The sequence below is a fragment of the Cyanistes caeruleus genome, chromosome 2 (assembly GCF_971803275.1).
Source record: "Cyanistes caeruleus chromosome 2, bCyaCae1.hap1.1, whole genome shotgun sequence".
In the NCBI taxonomy this organism is placed as follows: Eukaryota; Metazoa; Chordata; class Aves; order Passeriformes; family Paridae; genus Cyanistes; species Cyanistes caeruleus.
In genome coordinates this window covers 70,362,242-70,387,904 of record NC_141702.1, presented here as the reverse complement: position 1 = coordinate 70,387,904, position 25,663 = coordinate 70,362,242, and the positions used below count along the sequence as shown (strand labels likewise).

At 38.3% G+C, this 25,663-nt stretch overlaps 1 protein-coding gene across 3 annotated transcripts in view; it reads right to left on the bottom strand.

Moving 5' to 3' along the window:
* Positions 1-25,663, bottom strand: part of PCNX2 (pecanex 2) — a 149,318-nt gene that overhangs the window by 97,414 nt on the left and 26,241 nt on the right. For 2 of the 3 annotated variants that reach the window (XM_086877801.1, XM_086877803.1), the window contains 7 exons: positions 19,020-19,155; positions 15,798-15,940; positions 14,504-14,657; positions 14,373-14,405; positions 7,439-7,610; positions 2,358-2,468; positions 1,679-1,770 (listed from right to left, as the gene is read on the bottom strand). In XM_086877801.1, coding sequence (XP_086733927.1) covers positions 1,679-1,770; positions 2,358-2,468; positions 7,439-7,610; positions 14,373-14,405; positions 14,504-14,657; positions 15,798-15,940; positions 19,020-19,155 — 841 coding nt within the window. The remainder of the gene's footprint in view (positions 1-1,678; positions 1,771-2,357; positions 2,469-7,438; positions 7,611-14,372; positions 14,406-14,503; positions 14,658-15,797; positions 15,941-19,019; positions 19,156-25,663) is intronic. The other variant, XM_086877802.1, reaches the window with a different exon arrangement.

The window sequence follows — 25,663 nt, the reverse complement described above, 5'->3', positions numbered from 1 at the left end:
TGTGTTTAACACATTTCACCTTACTATTGGGAATGGTTAAGAACACACAGCCAGCTCTGATCGTCTGCAAGTAACCATTAAGGCATTATAATTGTCCTCCTTTGATCTAAGGCTCCTGTTCAAAATGTCAAGCAAAAAATTGTTGGAAACCACTACAGAAATGCTGATGTTCCTAAAAGAATTCCCTTAAAGGAACACCTGACTGCCCCTCTCGTCTGTGTAAATCGCCAGCCTGGACACTGACGTGATACATCCTTGGCAGCTGCAGAAACTCACATTGGGTTCTCCATGTGGACTGAGCACCACAAAGCTTCCTCTGACATGTGCCCACAAGATGTCAAGGGCAGCTTGTCAACCACAGCGCATCCTGCTGTACCCCTGCATGGACACTGACAGCATCCAGCCCTCAATGAAACACTGCCAAAAGGCTGTCCCTTATAGGATAAATTTTCTTACAAGTCTAACATGAAATTCTGGTCTTGTTGTGTTCACTGGGAATTTTACAGTCAATCTGAAAGCAGACAAAATTTCATTGCCATTTTTTAAATGTCCCAGGCAGTGCATAGGCACTACACACTAAAATAAAAATTTTAAAAAAATTAAAAAAAGCTTTAGATTGAATATTGCTCAAAACTGGGCATCACTGGTAAGGGAACCAGACCTATGCCAGCATGGAGAGCTGTGGCACATCTGCATCCTGAGCACCATACACAACTGACTCTCCACATCTGACTTTAACAGCAGAGCAAGAGAAGGCACAGAGTAGCGTGACTAACAGCTACTACCTCTGAGAAAGCAGCTGCTTTATAGGGAGACATGAGAAAGGCAGGCACCCCTCAGTTTAAAGAGATGGCTGAGGGAGATATAGTGGATGCCTGCAAAACTGTAAAGGTAGCAGACAAAAATAATGCAGACCAAATTTTCGAAAATCCTGCAATACTAGGCATCAGGAAGACATGGTGAAATTAGCAGATCGGCTTAAAACCAATGAAGGACAGCATTGCTTTGCACAGAGCACAGTGGACATCTAGAATTTGTTGGCACAAAGCTGTGGAGTCAGAGAGGACCAGCACATTCAGGAGGGGACTTGACAAATTCATAGACAAGTCCACAGACACCAAATGATAAAAGCACCCTCGCCAATATCCCTAGTGTAACAATTGTGGAATATTAGAGAAAAAAGTGGCAAACCCAGTCATCTGGCTTGCATTAAATTCCTGAATTGCATTTCCCTGTGGAAATTACAGACACATTACTTACTTAGATGGTCCACTGGTCTCCTCAACATTTAAGTTCTTAGACATATTGTTATAAAGGAACAGCAAAAACCCCACCAGGAAGTATGAGCAAATCTGGCCTGGCTATGCAGGTCAAGAGACTGCAGCTTTTCAAGTCAAGGCTGCTGTTTATGTTTGTAGAGAAAATTCAGTGGATCATTTCAGACTGATACATATAAGAGGCAAATAATCACAGGTATTAGATACACATTTATTTCAGAATTTCTGCTACAGTTTTGGTCTATTTCAGTGTAACTAACATGCAGAAACTGAAGCATGGCTTGCAAACCTTATCTTGATAAGCAACAACAATGTAGGACCTAACAATGCTAATCTCCCTAGATTACATCAATTTCCAGTTTGAAATTTTGAATTGTTCCAGTGTTGCTTTTCTGGCTTACCTTCACTGCACTGAAGCAGAAGGCATATAGGACAATCAGAACAACAAAGCTTCGGGAAATGCTGTACAATGCAGATACAAACCCAGCAGCAGCTGAAACAGAGACATGTGGTAAGTGGGAAGAAAGAGGAACTTTGTTTCTGACCCAAACTAAGATGATAGTGTAGATGCATCTCAATCTTCCCTGCTACTTAAGCTATAATGAAAAACAAAAAAACAACCCACTACCAACAAAAAATCTTGATGCTTCATCTCTCAAGGGCCTTCTTTAATCTCTGACTGAAATAACACAAAGAAAATTATCATACATCAAATATCTTGTCAATCTGCCTTTCTGTGGAAGAATGCAAACTTTTTTTCCTTGATGTTAACAAAAAAAGGAAGTTAAAGGTTCTCTTTTTCAATAAATATAGTAAAAATTCACATCACACATGCCAGGAAAGAGCTCTTTGATATCAACCATAATCTGCAAACTAGTTTTGAAAAGTTGTATGCAACTTTTCAGAAGCAAAAAGAAATCTAATCAAGTGGGCCTTATAAGAATTCACCCCACTGCTAGATTAATAGAATTAGCTGTTTGAGCTTTAACATGCACTGTGCTGTGTAACATGCAACAATATATTCTAATTTGAGGTTATAAACACAGAAGGGGACAGCTCAAGCTGCAGATGGCTACTTACCAGAACCACCAAAAAGCAACATATCTATTTGTTCCAAAAGATATATGCAGAAGGTATTGATTTGAGGGAAAAGTCCAAGAAGAGAAATTGCAGGAAAGCAATATAAAAACACTAAGAAGAAAAAAAAAAAAGTATTTTAGAACACGGTCACACATCCAATGTACGGAAAATAAAGAAATATGCATGATAGCAGAATAAGAAATTGTTGCAATAAATTCTGAAGATTATTCAAGTAAACATACCTTAACCTTAGCAGCAATGATTACTCTTTCTTCCTCATGCATTCAAAACAAATAATGCTATTTTACACATAAGAAACTAAAGCTCAGAGGTAAACCTTAAGACTGATTTTGGATAAAAACAGTGGCAGAAAAATAACATTACATAGCCTCCTTACTAGGAGCTCCTTACATAGCTTCTCAAATACTTTCAAGATTATATTTGTTCTTTTCAAAGTAGAAAAATTTTAATTTACAGACTTTGGAATTTCTTCCTTGAATCTGAGATGGTTCAAGAACAGCTATAACAATTCAATATAAACAGAAAAAAAATCAATGACTGAAATCTGAAATACCTTGTCTATCATAATATCCTGCCTCTCCCATCAATCAAAAGCAGACACTTACAGCAGTCTCCAAACATGGTAGAAAAGCTATGGTGAAGCTTCCCCAAAATATTCCGCCAGCAACTAGCAGAATGGACTTTAACTTCGCAGTAGTGAAAGAACATTAGAAACAGGAAAGAAACTCAGGGGTAAAACCTGGTCTTACAGCTTTACATACCCTCTTTCTGAATAGAAATGCTAATTTAAATACTCATTTTAATGGCTGCCTTATAGGCAAGGAAAAGCAGGAGTCGTAATTCAAGTAATCATGCCACTAGTCTTAAGTCCTCCAGCAGTTCACCTCCAGCAGTCTTCCTCCCCACTAATTCACTCTCAGCTCCACCACAGAAAATGCTAAGCAAGGCTTCTAGCAAAGCATCTAAATACACACCTGACCCTAGTGTAAACGTTCAAGAATACACACACATATTTAGTCATATTCTTACTGCTTCACTGTACTAGTACCACAATGTTCTGCATGGAAGAGAGAGGTGTGTGTCAGCCACTATTCCTTGTAAACAAGGATGTCTTTGTTACTTTAGATCCTAGGAAGACTCCAGTTTCCTCTTATTCATTCTCATAAAAAGCAAATTAAAAGTACAACTTATTCCCCATTCCCCCAGTCAGATTTTTGAGAAGGAAACAAAAGGATTTGTGTTCTTTGCTGAACGCTAATTTCACATCTTCCAGCTCATCTGACTAAGGCATCTTGCACTAAAAGGAAACAATACACCAAGTTTGATCTGACAACCACTTTTATCTTCACCGTGTTATACATTACTGCTACCCAATACTGTAAATCTTGCTGAGAAAGTCCAACACAGGAAAGAAAGTGACATGCTCAAGTGTTAAACACAGACAACACTCACTTAAGTATACTTGGATTCACAATGCACCTTCAACACTACTTCCCGCTACTGGCAAAAATTATCCTTACATAAGAAAACACAGAAATGTTCTCTTCTCAATTTTTTACATACAAATGCCAACATTAAATTCCTCTTCCTCTATTACTCTGCATATTTCTAGATATTCCACCAAGTCATGCCAAGCCAAGCAAGGACCACTTTTGAAGACAGCCAAAATGGCATGAAAGAAAACTGCTCAGCAGGCCATGTGGACCCACCATGGATTAACTATCCCAAAAATACACTGCTGAAATTCTCACAGGAGATATTGTTCCTTTGGCAAAGGATTTGCAGAACTGCCAGAACTCATCTTAGACTACTGACTTACAGCTGAAATGATTGCTTTTGCTGTAGCAACCTCAGAAAAAGTGGAATAAGAGCAGTGGAAGGATGAGATTAAAGAGTTGACAGTACACCAAGACATACAGAGACAAATGTAAACAAGGAGGGAAAAGTTAGCTGACTATAAAACTGTCCTCACCTCACCCCCTCCCTATTAATACCTTGGACAACCCTAGCAACTTCTTTAGCTAAGGCATGTTAGTTTATCTTATCCTGCACCAAGGAGCACACCGGAGAGGAAAATAAACAGTTGTCACCTACAAAAGGATTGAATTTAGAAGCAGCAGTTTTCCTTGTGGGAAGCAGTCAATAAAGGTGACTGATTAATCTTTGAAAGCGCATTATGAACTCTTCTTTAAGCATCACACATTTTCATACAGACCCACAACACCTTTAAAAGCTGGATCACTAAGAGATTGTTATGCGAACTGCTGCATTTAACACTGCAGTTTGCCTCTAAACAAGCACATATCACATAATCGTGATATGTGGGAAACATATGATATGAGAGGGAAACACAAATTATAACTTTGCAAAATTTGTGTCTTTTGAGAAATGCAGAATGGCAACATCACACATTGCAAACATTTTAGACATTTAGAAAAAGATTATTTAAAAAAAATTATATCTGAGTAGTATAACACGTTTGGGTTTTTTTTTTTCACAAGGAAAATAAAAAGCATTATTTCAGTGAGAAATAGTATTTTTGTTCTCCCACTCCTGAACATGGGAGAACTTAACATTCATAGGTTTTCTTCCCTTGACAGAAGCTCAGACACTGTTAAAAGGGGAAGGCAGAGGACTCAGTATCACAAAATTTTGCCACTTCCCAATTCTTAAGTCTTCTGAGATGTCTGCCAGATAATTTCATTACTTGTTGAATGTTTAAATGGTTTCATCACAAGAACTATCATATATAAAATGCATAACTATTTTTGTCACTAACCACACCTGTAGTTCCCAGTGAATGAGGTTGGTTGTCTGTGCCCTTACTTGCAATTCATTAATTCATTAATCCAGCAAAAATATTAACTGAAATAAGGAATTCAAGATGAAAATCACAGTCAGATCTAAAGTCATGAACCCCCAACTAATAGAAATATAAATCAATAGCAGAATCATCACCAATTTAAAATAAAACAGAATGAGACGACAAGTAGATTGAAAATAAATGAAGGTGTTAAAAAACATGTTTCATAAGTAATTAGGTTACACATCTAACAAATCTGCAATTATTTTCTTTTATGACCTTATTTCAAGAGTTTTATCAGAGTATGATATGCGGCATCACACTAGTTCTTTGGTATGTTCTATGATTTCTATGGCTTTTGCTTCTTTTGTTATAAACACCTGAAATAAAAGACTTTTCCTTTTTTTGGTATTTGCAATGCAAAGTCAAAAATCCCTTGATTTCCAAACATATCAATTGCAAATACCAAAATAAAGTCTGAATAAATTATGATTAAAATGTAAACTAAAAAGTCACCCTATTATGACCAATTAAAAATACCTAGCAAGCAGGCAAAATTGCAAAACGGTAGGAAGACTTTATTAGTATTCAGAGGCACCAACTTCCCTCATTATTTTATAGCCCAAACCAAATACTTCTACACCTCCACTACCTAAGAGAATTTACATTAAAAGTGCAGCAAGATGCCACAGGATGCCAGCCTGCCATGGCTTACAGAGGTCACTGCACTGTGAACAACTGCAAGGACTCACAGCAGCCACAAGTTAGGACTCCCATAGAGACAAAAGCAAGGAATAGCCAAAGCACAGCACCAAATATCACTTGAACCAATACACCTTGGCAAAACAAGAGCAGGGGAAAAGCAAAGAGAAAGGGTTTCTCCTCTCTTTCCCGTTTAACACGTGCCAGCTGGCGAGATGAGCCTGTATTTCCTCTCTCCCCCACCCCCTCCTGCTTCAAGAACACGCTCTGCCATCTCTTTTGAGACCAGCCAAAATTAACACATTTATACCCACACTTTGTTTTCTTATGCTGGTTGCTATAGTTTTTCATTTATCTCTATCCCAAGTGTCATCTACAATTCTTGCTGAATTATTTATCAGCATTTTTACTGCTCACCTTTGACAGAAAGAGAAAATAAGATGTAAGGAGAAACTTAAATGAGACCAAAGGAAAGTAATGAAAAAATGCTAATTAAAATAAGTGAGATGCAGCTCTTCATATTCCTCTGTTTCTCGTGAGAAGAACTGGGAGCCATAGTACCCACGTTAAGGACCAGGAGGATTTTCTAAAATTAGTATGCCTTTCAGGCAGTAAGTCTGACCTGAGTATAGCAAAAAGCAAGTACAACAGTCACAGGTGAACAAAGACCTCAAAGGTTATGCACTATACCACAAAAACAGTTTTCTACTATTACAGTAGGTTCTCCTGGTTCTAAATTCACAAACCAACAGGCCATCTTTGGTACACTACAACACAGCTTTCTGGGAAATTTACACAACTTTTAGAGTAAACCTCACATTTCCTACTTTGTACCTTAACAGTGTTGCATTATTCACGGGAGTCCAGTCCAGCACTCCTATCTGTGGCTCAGCTAGTGTAACATCACAGCTATAGACTGTAAGTGTGGTGTGCAACAGGAAGAAGTGTCCTGACAGCACAGGGTAATGTCAACTGTGGCCACTCCAAATTAGTGACAAGGGATCATCAGATCTGTCTTGGGGCAATGTCTGAATGTCCTCAGCAACCTCAGAACATGATTCTAGGAGGAAACAGGTTCAAAGAGCTACTGCAAAGTGGCTGCTCCACACTAACTGGTCACATGGACAGTATGATTAAACTAAATCAAGATAAAGCACTTTCTTCATGATCAGAAAATTGATGTTCATCTGAGGAACTGGCATGGATTAGCTTCCAGGCATTAAATTTAAAACTCAAGTTATTCTGCAGTAACTGCTCCACACAGACAAGCCGTTACAAAGATTAACTGCGTTTCACAGATGATGATTTTTGCTAATAACATCAGTGACTTTTAGTTTTCTATGGAGACATTTCTATGAGCCTCATTTCATTAACAATTCCTTTTGCATGAGGGAAGGTTGCCAGCTTCCCCTCGCCCCATCTTAAGTCATTCCAAATGTTTCTATCAATTTGACTTTGAGTTGTGCCTCCATAACTCGCGTTTGATTACCAGCATGGGAAAACACAGACTCACACTTAATTCCTTTTTGCAGTCCTTGGAAAAATATTGTCTCACCTATTACATGGTCTCTGGCTGACTGGAGAGATCTGGGTGAGAAGAGCTTCAGGCCGTACATTGTATAAACAGGAGGATTTGTGTCTTTAGATCCAGCATCTAGCAGCAAAATAAGGCCACACAATATACAAAAATATACAGGTCTGCTGTAGATTATGATTTTATTGTGTCCCTGGAAGAAAAAAACAAAAAGTTAGAATTTTAAAGTAAGAATTTTCATTCTTCTACTGCATGCACTGCATTAATCTGGAGAGAGGGTCATGGGTCAGACAAAATATTTTAATGACTTGTACATAATAATTACTAATAAAAATGTTACAGAGTACTTTATCTTCTCCAGAGGAGATTTTCAAAAGGCACAATGAGCAGTTAAGACTGACTCCAGCAATCATTTACGCTTTTGAAAACCTACCCTTCTGGACCTTTCAAAACTTACTAATTCTAGGAGTCATCACCTTCTGTGGAGAAATAAACCTCAATCTGTATGAATTGTTCTTTTCAGTAGAAAAATAATTTTTCTCTATTTCTTTTATTTTAATGAACATCTGCTTCAGGTGGCTTGACTTTTTTTTTACTTTATGAAATATAAAATTAATTTAATTTTTAATTGAATCTTGGGAAGAAAAAATATAATAGAGCACATTCCCCAGTACAGTGTGAGGCATGGGGATGGATTTTTCTTCACCAATTTAATTTTTTTTGTTTCTTTGAACCACTCGACAACAAATCAGCATACCTTCTGAAGGGGGTGACACTCATCAGCAGTTTCTGATCTGCTTCTCATGAAGCACTTTTAAATGGTGATCCAAAGGAATTAGGATGTGGAAGGAATCTCACCTGACGTCTTTCATACACATCTCTCACACAATTGATTCCCACTAATCCTGTGGGAACACTGTTGTGTGGCTGCAGGCCAGGGAAACTAACAGACACTTAAGAAGAGCCTTAATAGTTCTGGTAGCAAGCTTAAGGGTAACTAAGCCATTTTAAACATGGATGAGTCAAAAGACTCCTTGAATGTGAAAAGCCAGGAGCAAAGTGACAAGAATCCAAGCCTGCCTTCCATAAAGCTGCTGTGCAACTGCTCTAATTTGAGAAACGTCATTTAAGTGAGTATAATAAAAGATCATGTCTTTCTTTGAGTCTACTTACTGACTTGAAACTGTGGCTGTGTTTGTTTGGCTGCCAGCCAAGCTGGTATGTTAGATTGCTATTAACTGATCTGTACTCTCTTTTGGGATCAATCAGTTAACAAGGTGGCAGATTACAGGGAACTTGTGGGCTTACATCGTGCTTCACATCTATGGAATATGAATTAAGTCAGGGACACAAATGCTTGCTGTTTAATCAATTTCAATTTTACTACTGCTTTTTTTTTTTCTTTTTTTTTTTTTTTTTTAATGAGACACATGTCCACAAAATAATCTGTGGAGAATTATAAAGATAAAACTTTAAAAAAGAAAAATAATTTAAACTATTACTTTCTGGCCTTTTTTTAAACTTCAGTTCATTTACATAAAATATGAGCTGTGCCTTAGGAAAAGAAACCAATAAATATGCACTAAACAATTGCTTAATGTTTTATATATATTTATATATAAATATATTTATATATTAGATATATATTTATATATATTTATATATATTTATATATCCTAACATTCACTCCAGACCAAAGTCTGTTTTAATGTGATGTTACATTGTCTCACCTCTTGAACTATGGAAGCCAGTTTTATCTTTGCATGGTGATTATTTGAAGGCAGCTGGGTAAGACAGAGTTGATGACTACAAGACCAGAGGTTTAAGTCCACACACCTTGCAGTTCCATGCAGAACACTGATATAATCAGGACTACAGTGCATATTTAACTCTTACTTCTAAAGTAGTTTATGGTGCTCTGGGTGAAGAACTGGCCGTAGGGCAGGCAGAGCTCAAAGGGCTGCAGTGAAAGGGGGCACATCTGGCTGGAGATTCATCAGCAGTGAAGTTCCTCAGGGCTCAGTTCTAGAGCCAGTTCTGCTCAACAGATTATCAATGATCTGCATGTAGGAACTGAATGGACCATTTAGCAAGACATCAACCCTGGCGGTGCTGTTGGCTCTGCTGAGGGTCAGGAGGCTTTGCAGAGAGAACTAGATAGACTGGAACATTGGGCAGTGATTAACAAGATGCACTAGGTCCTGCTCCTAGGATGGAGTAATGCTGGGCACAAGTGTAAATTGTGAGAGGTGTGGCTGATAAGCAGCCCTGCAGAAAGGGACCTGGGGGTGCTGCTTATCAGCAGGTTCGATGTGAGTCTGCTGTGAGTGCCAAGAGAGGAAAACTGCACCTGGGGTGCATCAAACACAGCAACATGAGCTGGTCAAAAGGTGATAATCCTGCTGTACTCAGCACTGGTGCAGCCCCACCTTGAGTGCTGTGTGTTTTGAGTGTCACAGTTTAAAAACTATGCGAAGGTCCCTGAAGGCATCTAGAGGAGAGCAACAAAGCTGGTGAAATGGTTGGAAGGAACATCCCATGAGGAGCAGTCAAGGACTTGAGGCCTGTGTAGTTTGGAGAGGACAAGGCAGAGAGGCAGCCTCATTGCTCCCTACAGGGTCCTGAGGAGGGGAAGTGGAGAAGGTGGTGCTGATCTCCTGTCCTATCCAGTGACAGGATGTGTGGGAATGGCTCTAAGTTGCACCAGGCAGGGGTATTTCTTTTGAAAAGGTGGTCAAACACAGGAACAGCCTTCCTAGAGAGGTGGTTGATGCCCCAGGCCTGTCCGTGCTGAAAAGAGGCATTTGGACAATGCTCTTAACAACTTGTTTTGCCTTTTGGTCAGCCCTGAAGTGGTCAGGCAGTGGCACTGGATGATCACTGTAGGCCACTTCAATCTTAGCTAAAATAGATTAATTCAATCACTTCACCATACTAACTACAGTAATGTCACTTATGATTGAGGAAGCAGATTCCAGAGGGTTTCTGTTTTTCAAGTGGTGGTGGATAATGAGACAGAATCTTGAAATCTTTCTAGAATCTTACCAACAGAAGCAAAGCCATGCACCAGAAGTGCATTCAGAAGAGTGGTGTTTGCCCAGCTCTTGCACTACTAGGGATGTGTTCAAGCTGAATGAGATTCCAAGAGCACAGCAAATACTCCAGTCCCCACATCTGGGAACATGCAACACAACACAAGAAAGAGGAACTGCTACAAATATTAGTGTGATATTTCACTGTCATTTACATGCTTCATGTGAGGGGCATTATTTGGGGCAGGACTGGTTTGAGGGCAACAGTGGACAACTTCCAGGAAAGAGAGGATCACTTCCCAAAAGTCACAGCCAGGGGATAGACATTACATTTAACTTTTTAAGGTTTTATAAACAAACTAATAGAACAATAGGAGCAAAGCCCTCCTGTACCTGCCTCTGACAGACAAAGCTAGGCAGCCCTTCACTCAAATGGGCATGTGGCAGCACAACCTGTATTATGAGGTATTTTAGATATTAAGGGCTCATTTTGTTTTACTAGGCAAGCTCACCAAATTTTGACATGCAAAACTGATTTAATCTTGGTGAAATGACTCTGCTCTGCATTCTTGTTTAGAAGAATTTAAACAGTGAAGCAGAATTCCTTTTACATTTTGTATCTCATTTGTTAAATAATCCTTTTTTTCCTTCACTGATTTCAGTGAAAAAAATTTCAGTGAAAGCTTTTCCTTTCCCTGTCTGCTAAAAAAAGTCACTTTTTCTCATGTCCATGTTTCTCATTAATGCATTTCAGATAAATATTCACATCTTACCAACACAGCAGTGATGCATCTCACATTTCTATAAAATTATTAAAACTTTCAACAAAGAATAATTTCACAAACACTTCCATTTACTAAAACAGTAGTTTTGACTGCAAAGCGTTTTGATGGGAATTTTTTTTTTTTGTTTGTGGGTACACACATGTAAGAGGAGAAAGACAGAAGGCTTTTTTATGTAAAGAAATGCACCTCTGCTCAGTTCTACAGAAAAGCTTACAGAGACAAATTAAAAATACTTTGTAAGTGCCTTATGGGATTTAGAAAACTGCCTACAGTAGCTACAAAACTGAGTTAGCTATGTGCTTTGGCATGTAAGAGGACTGAGACAATAAATTTATGCAAGAGATTCTCCAAATCTTGTTAAGAGCACAACTGTACTCTTTCAAGCTCAAATGCCTTTGTAAGCCTAAGGTAGATCCTGAGCTATACAGGTGTCTTATAAGGTAGTTAAGAGACATGAGATCCTTCTATAGAGCCATTTGCTAAATGTAAAACCTTACTTAAAACCTTAAACCTTATTCTAAAACCTTTGAATGCACATGACAAGGATGTCTTGGATCTCTGAATTTTAATACCCTGCAGTCACCAGTAGGTTGATTGCATCAGTTCACTAACAGCAAAATATAACACACTTTGGAATCGACTTGATTTTCTTCTCTCCACCACTCCAGTGAGGAGGCTGTTACCAAATTTCACCATCCCAGAACCATGTACCCCTGTGTAAACAGCAGCTAAAGGTCACCAACTCCCAATGGACTAGAACTGGAAAGTCTAAAGCTTCAGCTGACAGGAAAATTAGACTCTCATAGCAGGCACCAGTACTAAACCTGCAGCAACAATAGATGCCAGCTCTTCCTCAACAGCAGCAAATGAATACATTGGCACTCAGGAGGAGTTTGGAACAGAAGCTTACAGCATCTCTAGGTACTGTGCTTTCTGAGATCACTAGATGCTGTTTTAAAGCACTCTTTCAAAATGCTGCAGGCTAGAGATGACAAAATCACTAAGTCTCACCAAACAGTTACAAATTCTGCAGGTGAGATAGGGAAGAAGTTTGGAACCTCTTTGGCAGCCGTGGATAACGCAAGACATTAGCAGCTACTCATGGATCCATGAATAGAACTTAATTCACTGTGCAGATCTGAGGCTCATGATGGTTTGTTTCACACTCAAAAAATCTCATCTGCATTTTCATTCATGGGTGTGGTAGAGATCATTCTTTAATAACTCTGCTGTTCTGCATTCTTATATTAACATCAAGAGATGTTATTCTCTTTAATTTTAATACAGGCACATGAATTATGGAACAGTACATGGAGTATCTCTTCTTAGCTTCTCATTGTCCTATTTCTGAGGTGCTTAGTAGCTCAAGCAAGCCTTTACAAATACCTATTGTGTTAAAAAGCTATAATGTAGAAATTGCTAATCTTCTATTTTAGCATGACAACAGTTCTTAAAACCTTTAAAACCCTTAGTGGAAAAACTTCCTAAATTTTATTTCTATTGGAGTTTGTATAGTGCATATAGTTGCAAGAGAGTATCCCTAATAAAGTTATAGGAAAGAAACAGAATATGGGGAATACACCTATTGTTACTTTGTTCCACTGCTGCATGACTTACACAATACAATACAGCAAATAACACTTGTAACAGTACTGTGAGAACCTGAAATTCAGACCTGGACTCTGCACAAAAAATGTTCTCTTTAAACACTAACTTGTGTTTAATACTATAAAAAAAAAAATGGGCCAGATAGGTTCATAATGAAGTTTTGGTTAAACTGTTTGCCACCCACTTTAAAGAAATGTACACATTACTAATGTCGGATTAAGTGCAAACTATTTGATTAGAGTTCACATTATTATATCTAGACAGATGCCAGTTGAGCTTACAAATTATATCATTTTACTTACAAGAACTCCCAGCTTTTCACTAAGGTTGAACTGTTACTTTAATGTATTGAAAATATTACCCTACATTGGGTAAGCTGCCGTTTATAACCTTTCTGTACCTTTTATGCAGACAGGTATCTCTTATGAATGCATTACAACAAAAACCACCATAACTTTGCCCCTTAATAATTGGCAAGGAAAAGAACCTGAGAATCTTCTGAAATCTATCTAGTGAAGTGTGCAGCATACATACATAAATAACATCAAGTTCAGCCTGTATTTCTAGCCTCTAAACTGACAAAAATAATTGCTCCCTGCCAAAGAGAACTGATCCAGCAGACCTAAAGTTATCAACATGTCATTTTTGAAACCTGAGGGAAGAGCGGGTAACCTCAAAAATATTCAAAGAGCTAAATAAGAAACATAAGCAACTAGCACCCAGTGTAAAAGAAAGGAAAAGGCATTATGGCCACTGAAATGTCTTCCAAGACTCACAAATCACAAATGCTGAGACACCATGATAGGTGGAGTGGTAAGGTTGAAGTTGTATGGCGATGCCCCTAGAAGAGTCCTATAGCAAGGACAAACTTATGTAAAGAACTGGCTCTCTGAAAGGTGGCTGGCACCATCAGAGTTCAATTTCTTAGATATATACAACTGAAAAAAAAATAGCAATCAGCAAGGATCCTTACATCCTGCATTCACTCAAAGATTTGGCCATTTCTTCAGGATACAAGCACAGAAACTGTGACCATATTGTAACAAAGGGAAAACACCTGTGCTGCATGATGAGCTTATAATACTTTTAATACATAAATCTTCAGTAGCAGATTTTAAAAAATAAAACATCAATCCCAATCTCAAATTAAAAAAAAAAAAAAAAAGAAAAAAACTGAACAACGACTGAGCTGCTAGTCTGGAACTTCTGCTCTTTTCTGTCTATTTCTAAAGGAGAGCAAAGAAAAGGTTTGTATGATGTCACAGGATCAAACATCAGCAAGATAGTCCAGATGAATTTTTTACTGCACATATTAACTTAAAGAAAAAGCACTTTTCTAATAGCAGTGATAAATTCAAATAGCTTTAAAATATTAAATCTAATACAAAGTCTTGAAATCACAGATGTCTTTTCCATAAATCAGATAGAAGAGCAAATGACTAAAGCCTGTCTCTCCTTGAACAGCCAGCTGTTTCACAGCACACAAGTGATAATAGAGGAGACAGACTTGTTTTACTGACTGAGACTTACATGTATTGGTGAAGCAGGATCAGGCTGAACACTCTAAAAACAAAACAGAAAAAAAGAGGTTTGCTTACAGGATTTTTCCTTTGTAGAAGTTAGAAGAGAATTCAGCAATTGGCTACGAACTTGAGTCCTACCTTGAGGAGAGAATACTGGCAGCTGGCCATTACGAGACAGAACAACAGAACCCAAATGTCTTTACAGAAGCCTTGGTTCAGAGTCAGGAATCCAAGAAGTGAAACAAGAACTACTAGAAGGACAGCAAACACGTTTTCCTTTATATCTTCTGTCCTATGTGAATAAAAGTGTTGGAGAAGTACAAATATTTATAGATTCATTAGAGCAAGGAAGATCCACTTGTACTGGTATGAACCATCAGTGCTGCAGATATCAGAATTCATTGGACCCCATGGCTACATTTCCATGTTCAACAGTATTTCATCCCCATGCCATAAAACTTATCCAAAAAGATAGCTAAAATGTACAGGAAAAAAAGCCATATACACTGCAGTCTAACATCCCTTCCCACCTCCAATTCCCAATTAGAATTCCACAATGGAGATGATCTAAATGCAGAAAAGTGTATACTTATAAAAGCAAAAATAAACACCAAAAAAACATAAAAAAACTCAACACATGAACAGCTACAAATAAAATCAAACATCCAAACACTTTTAAACGAGGAAATAAGGCATTCCATTAATGAAAAATATACATCTGACAACGAAGAACTGGATGAAAGACCAAATTTGTCATCTGATGTTTTATTTGTTTTATCTGTTCTGTTAGAACGTGGAAGCTGAGATAAAAAACAGCGTTAATATTCAGGATGTAACAAAAGAGCTTATTAGCAGAAAAGATTTCCATGCAATTGAAACACAGAGATAAGACAGATAAGTAAATATCTGCTCTGGACTTAAAGCTCCCTGACATGTAGCTTGATTTCTGCATCAGGTAAAACTGCCATCTGAAACTTCTGCTGTGGAGCCCATGTTAACCTATATGGCACAACACCCCCAACCAAGAAGCAGAGACAAACTTGAACTGGAACAGAGGCAGCAGCTCAAAAATCTTCACCTGAATACCATTCTATAAATCATTTTCTTTTTTTAAAGATTGGTGTACTTGGTTTCCAATACCCTGGGACCCTTCTACTTCTGATTTTCTCCTCAGAAATCATTGGATCTATAACATTTGTGAGTCAAATTACAGACTACTCTACAAGCCTGGTACTCACATGAATCAAAGTCTCTACCTGAAGACAAAGGGTAGCAAGAAACACTGAAACCAACCCTGAACTTCAGCTTAAAGCAAAACCACATCTATCTATTCAACCTGAATTCCCTTTCTCTAGTGGTCAGCATAGCTTTACGGACATGTGAAGCCATCCACTAAAACACTACATAGAGCAGCTCTAAAAAAAAATCTTACCTGTCCAACAATGCCAACAAGGTAAGACGATCATACCAGACTTTAATCCACTTGCCAGGGAATATAACAAATCTGTAAAACTGCCTGTTCAGCTTCCGTTGTGCTGAAGAACATGAAGAATCCTCAGGGTCCTGGCTGGGCTGCTACAAAAACAAACCAGAAATGCACAAAACTCTCTCACACTCTTACACAGCTGCCAGCAAAACAGGTGTTGAAAAGGCCAAATTTACATGAAGTGTCAGATATTGTTTTGTTTTTTTTGGTTTTTTTTTTACTAAAAGGGCTAGTGGGAGCATATTAGCATATTTATTTTCTTAATTTTAAACTAGAAACAAAAATATCACACCAGCTTAATTGTTACAGATGAGCAGAAGCTATATTAATCATGGAGCTCAATAGTGACAATACACTTTAAAAAGTAATACTAAACATTCATTTAAAAAGTAATTTTTTAGTCCAGATCCAGTACCTGTCTAAAGTTTCTCTTTGAAGATTTTTCCATGTATCAAGTTAATCAGAGCACAGCACAAAAACATGACAGGACAAATCCTTCTTTTTAAATAAAAAATAAATAAATAAATAGGCCTTAAGGCCTAGAGGTGTGACTTATCAAGTTTTCTTCCAGAACACTGCTTTGTTTATCTTTCCTGAGATGCTTTTAATACCACATCAGGTGTGCCTCCTCAAGAGCAGCAAGAGGAGGAAAAAAAATTGCAAACAAGCACAAATAGTATAAACAGCACTAATTTAAGAGTCTCTAATCTTAACATCATAATCATAAATCCACCCTTTTAAGTACTGCTTTTGCCAGATTCTAAGGCTTTTTTCAGCTCTTCTCTACAACTCTCCTCCAACTATCTGCAGACCATCAGCCAAGCCTGCAAAGCTAGACAACAGATTAAAAAAATCTCTGCAAAGCAGTGCTTTCTTTCCAAGGTATACCATTACTGATGTGATGGATGGGAGAAAATCACTTATTTTTCTTTCAAGAAGAAGAATTTGAGATTTCAAATCACTGTAAAGTCCAGTGGTTTTCAACCCCCTCCTAGGCTGCCTTTTCCCCGCCCCTCCTTAAAGATAATTAATCAACAAATATACCTATTATGGAACTCTAGGCAATGTCTACATTAGACTTATTTATTTTAGATTAATTTTCCTAGTCAGGGAAGGAGATTTCTGCATGAAGTAATTGATCATCAAATTATAACTGTTAGCAAAGCACAGTTTTTTAAACAACCTGTCCACCTCCACAAAGGAATTGTTTTGGGTTTTTTTCTCAGAATATTGGAATAATTTCTAATCTTTGCTTTCCAGGAAAAAAAATTTTACACAGAGGTTACACATGACAATGTATTACTGCTCATCAGATGGAAAACAACTCGTTGATATCCTCAGTCTGCTGGCAAATATGAGGTGAAGCAGGCTAGCATAAGCTCTGGAGAAAGAAATTCAAGTTTAGGCATTTTATCTCGTGCCTCCAATTGACTAAAAGTGTACAGCCATGCAGGGCCAGGGAGCTCAACTGCTAGTAGTGCAGGAAAATCCCTCATATTTCTGAGCATTGAGACATGCAAGGGGATGTTGGGATATTTGGCATTCTTTCCTTTATTAATAATTTTGAGCAATTTAAAAGCCAATGAGATCAAGTGCAATCTTTTCACTGTGCTGACTTTAAAATCTGAAAGTAGTTTACGCAGTCCAAATTTTAGTATTTTTATTACTACTTTAAAAAGCAACTTAAACATGGGGTTGGGGCATTTTTAAAGCAAAAAAAACATGTATTAAGATATTACAGTTGCTAATACTGGCACAGTTTTGTTTCTCTTGGGTCTTATTACCCAACAGAAAGTAAAGTGAAACTCAGTCCACTGCAGTCATTAACTTCACACATCTAATGTAGATTGCTCACCATAACTAGATAAAAAAATCAAAACAGTGGCAGAAAGTTCACTAAAAACACCCGAGGATCTGATCACTGGCTCCCCAGAAGAGCCTAACACGCCTTTAGCTGAGTGCATAAGTGAACATTCTGGCTCCTGAGGAGCTGTAACCTTTGGATGAAATCCTCTGTGTGAGTCTTGCGAGTGTAGTGCTTGAGTGGGAATCAGAATTTTGAGCTGGATTTGGGAAACTCTCTGACTAGCCCTGAGCAAGTAACTCGAGTCTAACTGTTTATCCTACCCAAAAGGGGCTTATAAAAATTCACTTTATAAATTTATACGGTGTCAGTGACAGCCTGAAGCCCTAGCTTCATTGAAATCAATGACAATGCTTTTCCTGATTTATGTAGGCTCAAGTATTTCATGTTTAAGAAAAAAAAATTCAGAAACCAGGACATTCTGAAATTACTGCCTGGTCTGGCTACAAATTTGCTATGTGATCTTGAGGAGCAGTCTTCCTAAAAGAGAAAGAAGAAATTACAGTTGTTTTCTAATTCACAGGCAGTTTACAAGACTATAAATATCTGGAAAACATCTGACCCTTTAGATGGAAGACACTGCCCAAATATGAGAGACACTATTTGGGACAATTTACTGATTTTTAGTTTAAAATAGTTCCTTTATAGAAGCTGCTTCTAGCTTAACGTTCCTGTGTGAAATCTAAGATGAAGGCAATTAACTGTCATTTTACTGTTATTCATAAATACCAAACTAGAATTTGCCATGGTAGGGGGAAAGTCAAAGTTATTATAAAAGGAATTGTAAAAAAGATCATAGCCCTAAGTCACATACCCCAAACACTGTAAAGTTCATGTCCACATAAGACCATGCAAATTGAAGTCTGAGGGCCTTTTTCTTTTACTAACTGCATTGAGGAGGTGACTTCAACACTCCACAGCAAACATTCAGAGGTCTGGTTGCCCAATTCAGAAAAGTGAAACCAGACATGAGGTTTTATGACAGCAATGAATCTGGAATAAACACTTCATACTATTAAAATCTGGTGGTGTGTCTAAAATCCTAACAGCTGTGTCCTCCTCCAAATGAAATATGATTGAAGATAGAAGATGAGCTTTTTTGGTGATTGTGTCTTTAAGTACTTCCCTAGGACACTACTCAGTGTCACAGCTGAGTTGCATCCATCAACATAAAACTTATCTTCTCCCACATGAGCAATACCAGGAAAAGCAGTATAGCAAAATCAACAAAACTGTCTCAGGGACAAGCCTGCAGCATTTGTTTATCGAGCAGTTCACCAAGATGCTAGAAAGTCATGTTGTACCCGTGGGTTTTCTGAAAGGGTCCTTCTGGCCACCATCAGTAGGAGCTGCTGCTGAAGCGCGCTGGCTGCTTGATCCCCAGAAGATGGTTCTTGGCTCTCTGAAGTGGTAGTACTGGAGGAGCTGAACTGTATTTCACTGTGCACAGAGGACAGGAAAGACAGAGATTGTTTTAAGCACTAATCTTTTCCTAACAATTCTGAAACATTACAGAAGAAAGCCTGTAATTACACTACTGGTTGGCTCGTAAGACTTGGGAACCTTCCACCCTCATGTCTGAAATCTAGCGCAGATCCACAGAACACCCAAATTCAGATATACTTGATTTACTACATCTACCACAGAGAAACAGATACTTCTGTATCACAGCTTTTCTCATTCTGAGATGAACACCCTCAAGGAATCACACTTCAGAAGTGCCTTTTCCTGTCCATTGACAATTTAAGTTTAGAGATGCACATCTACAGAGCAAAACTGCAAAACAGATACTGCAGAGATCCCAGAATAGCTTCCAATGAGCTCACTTAGGTACCAAGCTAGTCTGAGCTCACCTGCACTGAATTTGGTGAGTACTGATTTACCCTGCTGAGAATTCAGGCTACAAGAACTTCCTTCTGCCCTAGCAAGATAATAATACGTGAGCTAATTCACATAAGGCTAGTTCAGATATCCCCCGTACTGAGTGTAAACTCATCCTGGGAGGGCCCTGATAAAAATAATATTTATTGTTTTTCTTCACATTTACTGTTTTTTGTTGTAGGTACAGCACTTGAACACTTGCACAAATCTGCATTTAGAGCAGCAGTGCTTGTTGGGTTGCAGAAATGGTGTTACGATGACATGACTGACAGGGTTTAAGAGACAACTTTACTGAAATAAAACAATTGTTACTTGGGGAAGAGATCTGTTTTGAATACTTCTTTATAATTCTTTTCCAAATGGGATTTATACATCAGGTGCTCTGCTCCAAGCTCATTGCCCCAATACCACTGAATACCTCCCTTGGGCTCTTAATACTTATATCTATATGAGGTGGAAGCACCTAAGTGTTCATGCAAGGTAGTCAATATTTGTTATTCTTACTTTGCATAAAGACAAGCAGGAAGAAACTTGAGCAATCTGCCTGAAGTCAGCTAGGAAGCTGATGGCAGTGCAAAGATTAAAACCCTCCTCTTGCATACCCAACATTTGCCCCAAAGTCATCTTATTAATTTTAGTTAACTCTCCTTGCTATTGGTGACCAATTCCCAAAGGCTGCTATGTAACTCTTGTTATTGTTAAAGCTTTAAAATTATGGCTGTCCTGCAAATAACTGGCTGCTAACTCACCTGCAGTGGTTAGCATTGTTCTGGAACATAGTTCAGTGTCTGGATTACTTAAAAGAAGGGCTGAAGTGCCACACCAACAGCTTGAAATGCACACACTCTCTCCTCCCCTCCAGGATTTACTAGTTCTGCCTGGACCAAGAGGAACACAATCAGCCTTGGGATGTCAGCAGAGGAACCATCCTACCTTTGGTTTCTGAGACAGGTAGTTTATGTTTTCAAAGCCTTGATTGTTATCAGGCTTGAATTCCAGAACTGATATTCACCATCTGCCACTCCAGCAGAACTCTCTGCTGAGCAGAAATGAGAGCACCCCATGCTCCTGACCCTAATGGCTTCCTCTGCACTCCACATTCCTCCTACTACAGACAGCAGCATGATCCACTCCAGAGTCAGGAAAACTGTCATGCTCCCTTTGGACAGTACTAGCAAATGAGAACATGGTCCAACACAACTCACTTGATGTCCCAGCCACAAGGCAGCCCTCTGTAATAACCATCTCCTTTGTCAGCAGTTATTAACAAAACAGTACAGAAGGGATGGGCACTCATCCAAGATCCTGGATCACAAACAGAAGATTTAAGCAGGAAGAAAGCAGAGGAAGCCTTGAGGAATGTCTCCCAGGAGTGAGATTCCCACAGATACGGACTACAGAGCAACCTTGTCCAGTCAGAAGGAAGGCAAGGGATTTTTTGTTTGTTTCCTCAGGATGAGCTGTCCTGTCCCTTGTCAGTGTGGGTGCAACCCTCAGCCTCCCTGTTCACAGCAGGAAAAAGGCAAATTAAGCCCAGGCTTTGCAGGAACACTAGCCTGAGAATTCCTGCCCAAAAGGTGACTCAACAAAAGAGCAGGGAAATAAAACAGTGGTTGCTCACGCATTCCTAAACAAAGAGTCAATCTTCACTGAATTTCTGCATCTTTATCTCTCTGTCTACAAAACCCAAAAGTATTTTGAGATCGAACCACATCTTTAATCCCACATTCACCAAAAATGGAAATGGCAGAAGGACAGAGGGGTGGAACAGAATACAAGGGGAGTCTATCAGTTCTCAGAAATCAAAAATCTTATACTAATAAGACCTATTCCAAGAAAAAACTGAGGACATCAAATCATCTCCCACCAGACTTGAAGTAAACCAAAAAGCCAAGAGTGCCCGTGGTCTGTTTTGTGTTTACATTAACAATCCATTGCTCCGCCCATCAGCAAGTGGCAGAGGAGACCACAAGCAGCCAGGACACTAACTGTGGGGAAGAGTCAGAAACTCTATAAGCCTGCAAAAGCAATTAAAGCAGATAAATTGGAAAGGCAGAGCTAGCAAAGCAACAATTCCAAAATCAGAATGTCATCTGGCAGTCATCAGCCTCATTTCTCTATGTCTTCTTATTCTCTCCTCATCTTCCTATTCCCTCCTCATCTTCCATTTCCTTCAGCTCCTGTTTGCTGTTTTTGTCTTCCTTATCCCTATTTTCCACACAACCTCCTTCTGACATTCACCCCCAAAGACGAGTTGCTTGTACAGCTACTTAGAAACTGTACATCTCATCTGATGACATTGCTATCACACTGACAGCAAACACCAGTAAGAAATGCAATGATGGTGTTTGTGTTTTTGTAAGCCTATAAACTAGATTCTATAAATTTATTACCATATATAAATAGGAGCAAACACTCTCTAATCATAAAATCATTATAATGGAGCTGATCGCAGTATAACACGGAATCTTGCTAAACACAAAATCTGTTCATTTGCAGAATCAAATTAATATTATCAAGATCTATCACAGTAAACTGCACTGCTAATGTAAGCAAAGGTATAATTGAACTAAATTTTGAATAATGAATTATTAACTAAAAATATCTTTGATAAACATATAACCCACGCAGACCAAATTCAAAAGCAACATAGCACCCTCTACTGATTCCTGGGTATAAAACCAGGAATTTTTTTCTGGCTCATAATCCCATTTCATAAGAACACTCAGTAAGCATAAGGTAGTAGAGCTATCATATAACACACAGAATGTTTCAGTATAACCACACAGTGCTGGAAAAATCTTCCTTCTCCCTCTCTGTTTAGCCTGTTACCTTATATCCCAACAACTTGGCCTGAGCCATTCAAACATAACCCAGACTAAGTTGTCCCCTTTGATAGGATTAGCTAGCCATGGACCCCTCTCAAGGTAAGTTCATTATACAGGCACACCACAAAAAATTCCCTGTTAATAAAGCTGTTTTGCAGGTCTTGATTAAATTTCACTTTAACCTGCATACTGGAGAAAGGACAGGTCCTCACATGCTTAAAACCAGAAAGATCCCACTGGATTGTCTAAGATAGCTGTCTGGGTCACAACAGAGTTTACAGTGTGTAATAAATATCCACAGAAATAATAAATAATATAGCTGAAAGCTATGTCTAATGCTCCCTAAAATACTGCCCTTAGGTGATGGTAAGCAGCTATGGCTGTGAAGAGCCAGAAGGCAGCTCAGAGTTAGAGATGTCTCCTCCTGCACATCCAACAAGCAGTCGCTTCTGGGGTACTGGTATGAGATGCATCCAAAAGTACTGAACTGAGACCTCTGCAACGTCCTTGTGCAAGACCCAGCTAGTGCAGACAACACAGCAGGAACTTAAGATACCCAGACATCAAAAATCTTTTACTAGTAAGTGTTGTGCTCTTTCAAAACAGTGCATTTGTGGCTTAAATGTAGCTGCCTGAACTGATGTTGCTCATTAGGTCTCCACTAGAAAGCTGCCAGCACAAATCTGGCCAGAGTACTGCACAGTTCAAGACTGATAGTAAAGCTATAAAATTGATTCTTTTAAGAAAATGATAGCTTATAGTTCCCAAATAACAAGACTTACACCAAAAAGCAACTCAGAGCATGTAAGAAGACTGAAATATGCCAGTGATCGCTGCCTTAGCAGTGGATAATTATGTGACAAATCCAATACAAGAAACAGAAAAAACTTAAAGAGAAAGCACTCTTCACTTTTTTGGTAAGATGTTAGCAGTGTCATAAAGTGTAAAATTAAGTCAGAATGTGTATCTTAACTTTCTTCAGTGCAATCTGATGCTATCAGATGTAAAACAGATGAAATCTCTCTTAAATCTCGTTCATATTTTGCTAGTTGAACAAATGTGTATTTATGCACATTTTACTACAGGATTTGGGAACAATTTCTGGCATTTGTTTTAATTAGCAAAAATAACACCCCTAACAACAATAAAGCAGAATATCTGAGTTTACACAATGGGAAAGCTGGATATAGTGATATTCTGACATAATAGGATAAATAGGAAAGATACCAGATGACTGTTGCAATAGACTGCAAAACAAGCAGTGGCACATATTAAGTTAGCTACTGCAGACAGACAGAAAGGCCTTGTAAAGTATGTCCCTAAAGGCACTGTGGTCAATATGAAGGCAGAAAGTGATGAATGCCTTCCTACTCAAATGTAAAGAATGGGGTCCATTCAGTACACTCGTACTTACAAGTATTCAGATACTTTTATTTTGCTAATAAGCATGTAAACTGGTAATTTGCAAGCTTATTACATTTCAAAGCAAAGATAAATGTACTAAAAACTTTAAAAACAAACAGTATGTGTTAGCTAATAAACTAGAGGATGCATTTTGAGAAGATGCAGCTTCATAGGAATTAGTGCATTAATAACTTCCACAGTTGTGCTATCTCCAAAATACTTAAAAACATTCCTTTTAGCTCTCCTTATGGAAGGGCAGGGAATGGAAGAGAAGCCAGTCCCAACACATGAAGCACTCCATGAGCTCCTAGTCCTGCGCAGGATTTTGCTGCCATCATGTGGCAGCATGGTCCCCTCTCACCTCTGACTCTCATTCTGTTGGAAACACTCGTGTCCCTGCCCAGAGTTCAGTGAAAGAAGGGCTAAAAACCCCTACACAAATAAATGAAAGGATTTTAACTGGCCAAGCTTAACACAAGGGGTTCCTCCTGCCCCTTGCAATCCATCAGGAAATTCCTATTGAATTTGTAAAGAGTACTTTTCAGAAAGATCCATGGCTTCCTTACAACACAAACATTACCATTTTCAGTGCACACTCCCAGCTCATTTCTGCGTTCATGCAGCTCTGTGCCCACGGGAGCAGCTCATCTGAAATCACTGAATCCCAAAGAGGACTCTGTAATATTTGTCACATCCATTTCAAAACATGCTCAGCTGCAGAACTGCACAACCTGACAAGCAGCATTAAGAAATCTTTAAGATTCAGCAGCTCATTACAAGAGCAGTGGGGGATTGTGTTATTTGGGTCACCTTGCTGAGAAATACAAAGATATTTTAGTGACACACTTTTTTGTCACATTCTAAAACAACATTTTGAAACACCAAAAACCAAAAAAAATTTACTCTCTCCTATGAGAAATAACCTCAAAGGTTCAGGGAATTTTCCAGCAGTGAACACACTAAATATTAGTGGATTCATAAAGGAGACATATAGTACCACGAGGCATTTAGATAGACTTTCATACAGTATAATGCACTCAAGCAGCTTATTCTGGTATGAGAATGTAAATCAAATAAGTTAGTTCATTGATCTGACATTCTCTCTTTTGCCCAGGGCCAGAAACATCAGCACTCTATAGCTGTACTGACAGGTACCTTAAATTATTTTTTTAGTACTTGTTAGCCACTAGTTTGCTGCAGATACTTTTTTAAAACTTTTGGCCCAGATGACATCCAAAAATAAAATTATTCTCAAAACAAACAACAACAACAACAACAAAAAAAAATCTAAGCAACTGTTTTAAATGGAGGTCTCTATCTGTATTGCAAAATATTTTAGCTGTAATACAGCTTTTTAGAAGCCTGGTTTCAGAGTCAGAGCCTCATCTGAAAAAAGTGAGGAGTTCAGAGTATCAAGTGGTCAGACAACATGCAAAGTGCAATATGAATGTATGATTGTACTGGTATGGTTGAACCACATGTGGTAATGAAACATACATTAATATAATTTTATCCTACAAAAAGTGATATTAAAAACTTTACCAGTACTTTAAAAGATACATGACCAAGAAAGCATGATAAGGCTCAAACTGGAATAATTCTTTTTTTACAGGTGTAGAGCAAGTTGGATTTTATATATAATTGATTTCAAATGAAAGTTCAAGCGTCACATTGCAAGATCTGCACCTAAGATAAAGGTACTTTTGCTAAGATCTGGGTAATCCTTTCTGTTTGTACTGGTTTTGATTGGGGTAGAGTTAATTTTCTTAATAGTAGCTGCCATGGAGTTATGTTTTGGATTTGTGTTGGAAATGGTGTTGATAACACAGGTATGT